This window comes from Myxocyprinus asiaticus, chromosome 3, assembly GCF_019703515.2.
Source record: "Myxocyprinus asiaticus isolate MX2 ecotype Aquarium Trade chromosome 3, UBuf_Myxa_2, whole genome shotgun sequence".
Lineage (NCBI taxonomy): Eukaryota > Metazoa > Chordata > Actinopteri > Cypriniformes > Catostomidae > Myxocyprinus > Myxocyprinus asiaticus.
Genome location: NC_059346.1, coordinates 19,906,985 through 19,916,468, shown reverse-complemented (window position 1 = coordinate 19,916,468; position 9,484 = coordinate 19,906,985). Strand labels below are relative to the sequence as shown.

General features: G+C 37.3%; 1 protein-coding gene across 1 annotated transcript in view; it reads left to right on the top strand.

Moving 5' to 3' along the window:
• Positions 1-346: 346 nt before the first annotated feature.
• LOC127426603 (nuclear receptor ROR-beta-like) overlaps positions 347-9,484 on the top strand; it is a 33,774-nt gene continuing 24,636 nt past the window's right edge. Inside the window, exon 1 of the mRNA XM_051673536.1 lies at positions 347-582. Coding sequence (XP_051529496.1) covers positions 576-582 — 7 coding nt within the window. The 5' untranslated portion in view covers positions 347-575. The remainder of the gene's footprint in view (positions 583-9,484) is intronic.

Genomic DNA, 9,484 nt, shown 5'->3' with positions numbered 1-9,484 from the left:
AAACAAAACATGGACAAATGTAAGTGCGAGAAGTGTTTTTTTTTATTTTATTTTTTTATTTATTTTTTTTTTTTTTAATAAGGTTTTCTACTTTAAAACGATGTGCGCTGGGTTGTGTGCGAACTCTAGCTATAATCAGCACCACGTCTTGACTAGCATACGCGTAGCCCGCAAATTGTCTGTTTGCTTAATACAACTTAATGACTGAAGACGCTAGAAAGTGGGCGGAGCGAAAAGTGTCCGTCCAATCCGGGCTCCCGTAAGCCTGCCGTTCGCTCTCGCCTTCGCTCGTGGGGGCAGTGAAAACCTCCGCTGGGTATTTGCGCTCGCAGATGTCATGTGAAAACTCGCATGCTGGCCTTACCGCACAACTGAAGAGTCCAACCACCGCGCCGCTCGCTCTCGCCCGCTCCACGCGCACATCTGGAATGGTTTTGCACAATAGTCTCCCACTTTGACGTTGACGAGACGAAACTTCATCAACACCGAGGATCTTGTGTTTTTTTTTTATTTTTTACTCTGGTTTATGTTTGTTCCTTCATGACTGTCGCGTTCGGGAGCGAGTCGCCACCACTATGCGAGGTAGGAATACAGCTGTTTTTGACAGCTCATTACAATTATGAAGTAAGGGTATATTCTTATTCCCATCTCAGTTTTCTGTCCGCACAGTTTGTCCATACTGGTGCTGTTTCTTTCATTTTAGGCATACTATCTATGTCCATGGCGCTTTGAGGGGTCCATGTGTCAATATATATATATATATATATATATATATATATATATATATATATATATATATATATATATTCGTCATATATATATATATATATATATATATATATATCAGTCAGATGAATGAACATATGGATAAATTGACAAGTCTGCTTTTAAATCAGATACATTTCATATTCAGGGGTTTGACCAATACACGAGCAGAAGCTTCACACTATTCCCAGTCTCATGTTTATGAAGTCCACGCGACTTCCTCATCCAGACTTCATATTGACTCCTCTCCAACTTTCCTAAAAAGTAGGATTTTACTTATCAGCCTAAAAAATGTACACTGAAATTGTACAATTACGTACTTTGAAGCTTGTGCTCAGGTTTTAAGTGAGAAATACTGTAGCAGGCTCTGTTTAGACCTTACAGTAGGCGTGTGTGCAGAATGGTTAACAGACTGGGGGGGAAAGAGTTCCATAAAATCTTAACTGTGTTATTATTGGAAGTGTAGGCTTATGTTTAAAAGTGAATAGTATTTTAAGACGAACCTCCACGGTGTGGGTAAAGAGGGGTTTGTGTCATGCGTTCTACTGACCCATTTCCGTCAGTCAGGCGCCGCTGCGCGCTGAAAGCGTCGAAGTGCAGCACCGATGTCCGAGCAACTCGAGCTCACTCGTATGGAGCTGCGCGCGCTTTCCCCCTTCCAGTCTTCAGGCTTGTTGCAATTACACCTGCAATATTGTGGACTGGATACAATTTTTATAAGCATGGAAATTATTTGTAGACATTTAGAAAAAAGCGCCAAATAGGTTTCAATAAACTGCAAAAAAAGTAGTGCAAAAAGGATAAAAAAATTTTTTTTTATATATATATGTATGTATGTATATGTGTGTAATTTTACTTCATTTAGTTTGTTTCGTTTACCGCCACTGTTCGAGCACTTCGGTTCGTATTAAAATACACATTTAGTGTTTACAGTGTGCTTATAAAATATTTTGTTTTATACTTTAGATAAAGGCTGATATTTTTAATGAGCTAATAACGTAAATAAATAAAAAATTATAATATTTACTATCCATGGACATGTCTTAATAAATAGTACATCAGTAAGATTCAGGTCATTGGAAAATAAAAATTGCTACACATGTTGGGCTGTGATCTAAATTGAAAGGTTTTACTCCGAGCTCATGCTAACAAAGTTCTACTGTTTTCGTTATTCGATTGTTTTCGTTACATAGCCTAAACAAATAGATCCCACAATCCACGCGCATTATTACATTATGACAATTAGGCCTACACGAGTTTGTTAACCATACTGAAACTTTTCGATGCAAATTGTGTGTGTGTGTGTGTGTGTGTGTGTGTGTGTGTGTGTGTGTGTGTGTGTACATGTTTTGGTGGTTTACGAGGACATTTTTTTAGGTTACAAACTGGTAATTACAAGGGTATTATGCTATAAATGTGGTTCATGAGGACATTTCTAGTGTCCCCGTAATTCAAATCACTTAAAAAACATACTAAATGATGTTTTATTGAAAATGAAAAAATGTAGAAAGTTTTTTGTGAGGGTTAGGTTTAGGGGATATAATCTATAGTTTGTACAGTATAAAAATCATTATGTTTATGGAGAGTTCTCATAAGGATAGCCGCACCAACATGTGTGTGTGTGTGTGTGTGTGTGTGTGGAAAACCTGCGTATTATCCACTGACTAATGTTTGCGTCTCTGTTATCTATTAATGTCATACAGTTTTTTAAGCCATGTTTCTATAGGGAACCCCTCTTTTTCACTCTTGCACGGGCAAACTTTGAGATCCGCTCTTTAAGTGTCTGATCAGTGCGCTTCCCCTGTGAAACGCACGCCACGAGCTATCTTTCTGCATCTCTGTGTCATAACCTATACACGACCCAGAGTACCTCTCTGCTTCTCTCTTTCCATGCCCCAAAGAACCGTGTCAGAAAGAATTACATTAGTATCGGAGGCCCCTCACCGAGCTCGGCTTGAGTTCCCCGTCTGACATCGGCCTGCCGCGCGGACCTCATCAAGTTTTTCAGTAGGCTTCCAATTAAACCACTTGGTAGCGAGGTGCAATCTTCTAGAAGCATAACATTATTTTTGTAGTTTCCCGGTTAATCGTTGAACATTAGGCTGTCAAAAATATTGAATCACTATTCCTGTCAATGTTTTGCCGTCCAGTGACTGTCAGGACGGAAACAGTTCTCTTTTTCAATTTAATTAGTGATTGGAAGGAAGTTTTTACTTCTTTTTAAATTTAGATTCTCTCTCTCTCTCTCTCTCTCTCTCTCTCTCTCTCTCTCTCTCTCTCTCTCTCTCTCTCTCTCTCTCTTCCTTAAATTTCAACAATTTTGTTTAGCTCAATAGCTCGTGAGAGTAGCCTGACATTTTAGTCAATTTACACACACAAATTAACTAAATCTTTCACTGATCTCTGATTTTCAGATTGTAAAAGTGAAAATCAGGCAAATTATTTATGCTTCACGTTTGCTTTTGATCAGTTTATTACTATGATTCCACCTTTCAGCAGATGACAGTTACCTCTGTCAGTGTTAGACATCTTAAACATGCTAAACTGTAGTCAGAAAGCTTTTCCTCAAGTGTTCGTTTCTCTAAGAAAAACGCAAATAATGTTTGACAGCTATGATTAATGTTTATATACATATATTAAATGATCCTAGACAACATAGTGTAGAATAATTTGTATCATCTGTTCTGATTTTGTAAATATACATCGGGGATTTTTTTTTTTTTATTAGAGGTAGAATATGATGATAAAATACTGAAAGTATACAATTCATTTAAAGTGACCATTATGTCACTAATGCACTGGCTTGCTTGTTGTGTGTGTGTGTGTGTGTGTGTGTGTGTGTGTGTGTTTGAGGGTGTTAGTAGTGTACACAGAGATGTGTTCTATTGGTCAAAACATTTATTTGATCGCTTAATTGATCAGAGATGGATTTGCATGTGTTCCAGTGCATATATCTGATGGACTGTGGTACCCAATATAGTAACTGTAGATCCACATCCGTTCCAAACTTCATCTTCTCCATTTCAGTGTGCAGTGCTGCTTCAAGGCTGGTGTTAGTTTTCCCACAACTCTATCACACGCAGATCACATTTAAACTGTGTTTGCAAACACACAGCACATTCAAGGATTGTATTTTTTTTTTTTTTTTTAAAGCACAGTCTACAGCAAGGAGACATATCTGGTCTGTATTTATACCATATCTATGTGTGAATTCCCTGCTGGATTACCTTGTTTCTTTGTCCAGGCTCATCTCAGTCCCAGCTGCACCCCTGAAACTCTGAGCCATAGACACAAAAAGAGACAGTGTTACGCATGAACTCCCAATGCCAATAGCTTTTAGCATCACATTGGCTTCCAGAGTGAGAGGCCATCCGTCCATCGACCAGCCTGATGTTACGCTTAGTTTGCTGAAGAGCTGGATCAATATACATGGCCCGCTCAACAATGAGCTTTATTTCTACAGTAGACTAACATATAGTAAACTGTGGGTATACTCTATAACTGTGTACAGTAGGATCCACTCAGGATACAGTTTATCCCAAGTACTGTATGTATGTTTATATGTCTCTTATTAGATTATGTGTCTTTATGTAGTGTTGTTTTTCCAGATTGTGTGTGTAAGGGTGTTAGGAGTTAACAGTTAGGAGTAAGATCAATAAACACAGCATTGTTTGTTTGACTGCCACTGTCCACATAACCACATCACAGACATGAATTACGTAGTGTACATTGCAAACTGCTCTAAATCTCTAACCAGGCCGTAGGCCAAAAATATCAAAATAAAACTATCAATAACTAAGCAAAATTTCTATGTACTGTGTGTTAAAAAATGAAAAATAAATAAATAAATAAATACAATAAAATTTTGAGGTTAAAAATAGAAACACATTCTATAAGTTAAAAAGAAAACAAAAGCGTCACATATGCCTATAGAATCTTTATTATATTCACTTAAAACAGGTAAAGGGCTAAATTGTTTGCTGATGTTTTTAATTTCATAAAGAGTTTTCCAGCACCCAGAACATGGTGGGGGGTCTTTTTAGCAGCAGACAATATTTCTGACTGGAAAACTACTAGAAGTTCCCCCACATTAATTTTGTCATAAATTTCATTTTGGTCCTGTCTTTCAGTTTGAAGCCCAGATTTGTATCGATACTGATATCATATGATCAACTGTAGTTGATAGTTTTTTTCCTTTTTACTTCGCTGACTAATGCCTTGTACTTACACAACCTGGGAAATATTACGCAAAGAAAAGCAGATGTAATCCCCTAAAGTGAGGCACAAACCTAATCCATTCAGTGAGCTCTGTTCTTTATTCAGTTTACCGTTTTTTTTTTTTTTTTTTTTTTGGTGCTTTAAACTTTGAGGGGGCAACATACTGGTATTCTACTGAATAATAATACATACTGAGGTCAGAGATAACATTTTTATTCTAGGTGAATGTCAAGCAGAGAATGTGCCTGCAACCTCTGTCTTGACATCTATTTTAGAGTGTGACAGTGTTGGCTTTGATCCCCTGTAGTGTTTTTGTGAAAGTTTTGACTTAGAATGTGTAGACTAGAGTGTGTCATCTGTTTCTCTGAGCCCTTGTTTGAGATGGTTCAGTGTGCATGAGAGAGCAGCTCTAAAACAGACTGAACTGTGAGGCTAAATATGTGCATTTGTTTTTTACCCTCCCTGTGGTATTGCAGCAGTGGCATCTCTGCGTGTTTTCTCTGCTTTGCAGCTTGTTGGTTTTATTAGTTCTCTCCGACTGGTCTCACCTTCGCTAAGTGTTCATTCATTCAGTAATGTGAGCTTCAGATAGTGGCACCTGGGGCTTTTGATATGATGCAGGTGGGGTATGGGGAGCTTTATGCGTCCTTGTCTTTAAAGAACATTAACATTGGTGACAATACTCTAACAACATCATAACAACGCTGCATACTGGATGCAATACCTAAACATATAGTATGAATTTCATGTCTTTTTTTGTTTGTAAGGTTTTAAACATCTGGCAGTATAATATATTGTGTCCAAAAAGGAACTTTCTGATGAAAGGCATACTGTTCCAACTTAGGCACACAGGAGAAAGAGAAAAATAGTCTTACACTTAAGAGAGAATTAAAACACATAGTTATGTAACACAGAAATCGGATCTAGATCTCAATCTATCTTTTTGGTATATGAGTTTGTACTGTGTGCTTTGCTCAAAGTTATTTTCCACTTCAGTCTCAGTTGCATTCTGTGCATCTGTTTGCAAAGACTTGTTTGGCCATAAATGTCAGAACGAACATGTCCATAAAGTGGAACGCACTATGTATAGTGTATATACATAGAAATCTCATTACCACAGATCCACTGCACCATCAAAGTGCTGACATCATAAGTGTTTAAAGGGCCCTGACTGCATGCATGCTCTTACACAGTGAACTCTTCGAACCAGATTTTAAAAGCATGCTAATGTGATAACATCTGTTTTAGGAAGCCTATATGAAAATTACATTAGGAGCGGTGTGTTGAGTGTAACGGAGAAAATGGCCAACAAAACAGTGTTTAACAGAAGAACTATTTGTGTGAGCTTTTGAAATAGAGGCCCTCGAAGAGATTTAGATGAAGAGCAGGAGAGATCTTAAAGAAAGCTTAATACAGATAAGGATACTGAGATGGAATGATCATGGGAGATGGAGAGACAAACGAGACGGAGAGAGAGAAACTGCGCTCTCAGGTAAAGAGAGGCCCTTAGACTGTCTTTGTGATCAATTTGCTTCTTTCAGAGAGGGGCTCCTGGGGCCACTTTGGGGAAGGACCTCGTTACGTGGAATTAAATTGTGGCCTAAGGCAAGCTAATACCATCCCGTCCTGAGAGGGAAGCCATAAAGAGGCACGCAGCGCACACACACACACACTACTAGATACCTATATTTAGAGAACAGAGGCATTTTAATGAATATCAGGACAGTTTTACCATTTAGCTGCTGACAGCCCCACATGTTCTCATACAATGTACTATGTTAGGAAAAAAGTCTTGTATCCCTAAATGTATATACTGTATATGACACTGCTGATACTCTGCTCAAGAAATTCTACTCTTCAACTAAAGTAAATCAAGAGGCTTTTCTGGGTATACTAAAATAACAATAGTTGCCCTGTCCTTGTATATGATGTTAAATATATTTCTGCAGTTTATAAACCATGCTGTATATTGTTACATTAGACCCTAAATAAACATGCGAGTACTAATGTGCAGATATGAGCGCTTGGCTAATGCACGGTCTGGTTTAACATACATAACATGCACTCTTGCATTAAGGGATGGTCACACTACACTTCACACTCCATTCACTCCCATTCAAACGCATCCAAACACGGGAGACAGGAAACGCAAGCCCATGCGAAGAAATTTCATACGACGCTGCGTACCAAAGTTCAAGCTTGGTGAACCCTGAACTGCGAATCTGGATGACGAGAGGACGCGTGACCAATGGAGGATCAAAACGTCACACACTGACCTCTTGGCTCATTTCAAAGGATACATATTTCAAAGCTGTTTTTTTTTTTTATTGTTACTGAGAAGTGAGAAAATGGTATTTTCTAACAATTTGAATATGATATTATTTGTTAATTGGAAAGAAATTGTATTTACTAAAACCAGAAGCCTATACTCGTGACATCATATCCTGCTCCGTAGCATTGTCCAAAAAAATTTTACTCAAGGGGGTGAAAGAGTTGCCATCAAATGTCTGTGCAATTAAAACTAGACTGAAGTGGCTATAAATATATTGACTTTAATTGGTTTGCTCAGGAATATTCTCTTCAAACTGTTGCCCCACCATGACAGTAGTTGACTTGAAAGAGAAAACTCACCGTAAAAGTGGACAGTACGCTTATGTCATACTTGCATAGAGTATGATTCTGCCTTTAGAGTACATTAGTCTCTTTAAAAAAATTTCTTCTGTGTTGCAGTACAACTACATGTATATTTAAAATAATACTGTAAATCCTTTCATCAGTCATGTGGGATTATGTAATTCTGAAGAGAGAAAAGTGAGAGGACAATGTCCAAACACTCAGATATGACACGGCAATGCTTGCCTTAGGCTGAGTGACTTACTAACCCACTATAACAGTTTACACAACACACATAAACACACATAACCCATTGGGCCACAGTGACAGACCGCTCTATGAAGCCTCGGCATGTCACAGTAAATGTGTGCATGCTGTCTCAGCTAGAAACAACCTACAGTACAAGTGCTCATCACAAAGCAACCAACAATGCAATAAGGTCAAAGTATACATACATGACTGATAACCAATAGCTACATAACAAAATGTCAGTCTTATAAGGGAACTGAGCAATTTGAATGTTTTAATGTTTTTTTAATGTAATCTGTTTTGAACTGATTAAGCATCTTGTTTGAGATTGTAATAAGGAAGCCATTAAATAAGCTGTGATGTTTTTCCTGTCTAGTCCATTCCAGTATACACACACACAGATGCTCAGTTTCTTAAAGGAAAGCTCAAAGTTTGACGAGGTCATTGAGGTTGTGTTGGTGGAGGACAGGCAGGTCATGAAGGTCAGGGTAATGGAGTGATTCTCTCAATAAGGTATGCAAGTACTTTCGTCCCTTGTAAACGGTTTCACCCACAGTACCAAGACTGGTGGCCGGCTACACAATTCCTTGATCTTTTATACATTTATATATAGACCTACACAGTTGAGTGCATAAGTTTGCATCCACCTTTTGTCTCACGAGTTTACACTCCCCTTTTAGAATTTATACAAATGTATAAATAATTTCGACTTTTTCTTACCACAAAAAGGATTTCGACTTGCCCCTCCTTTTCTTTAACAAAAAGAGAGCAAAAATTGATGTTACAGTTGGAGGTGAATGGGGCCAATTTTTGGTGGGTTTAAAAGGCAGAAATGTGAAGCTTATAATTGTATAAAAGCACTAACATTAATTCTGTTAAAACCCTTGTATTATTTGAGCTTCAAAGTTGTTTCAATCATAATTTTTAGTCATTTTAGGCTTTGTTGACATTTCATTGTCATGGCAACGAAGTTGTAAAATTGGCTATACCTTTACAGAGAAAAGGTTAGTAGGTGATTTTTTTCACACAAACAAATCATGTTAACACACATATTGTTTATATCTTGTGGCTATACTTTTGAAACAGTGAGTATTTTAACATTTAGTTTGGCCCCATTCAATTTACAGATTACAGATTGGCCCCATTCACCATTGTAAGTGCCTTACTGGAACCCAGATTTTTGCTGCTTTTTGTTTTTAAAGAAAAGGAGGGACAAGTTGAAACCAATTTATGTGCAAATCAACATTATGCCACAAATGCTGTCGATTGCGCTTAACTTGTACTGAACCCAGAATATTCCTTTAATATAATGTGTTGCCTTCTTGAGCGTCAATGAATGTTTGCACCTTTGTAACTCAAATGTACAGAAGATGCTGAGCAGTGTTGGGTGTATTCAATTACAAAGTAATTATTTATTGTAATCTAATTACTTTTAGTCAAGAAAGTAATGTAATACATTACATTTAAAATTGTTGTAATCAGATTAGAGTAACAGACTTTCAATAAAAGTAATTACTTTTAAATACTTTATTTGCACTAAAGAAACTACTTTTCTAGGAAAAGTAACTTAAAAGTAAAATAATTAGTAATGTGATAACTTTTTAGATGAATTAATCAGTAAAGTAATCTGATTATATTT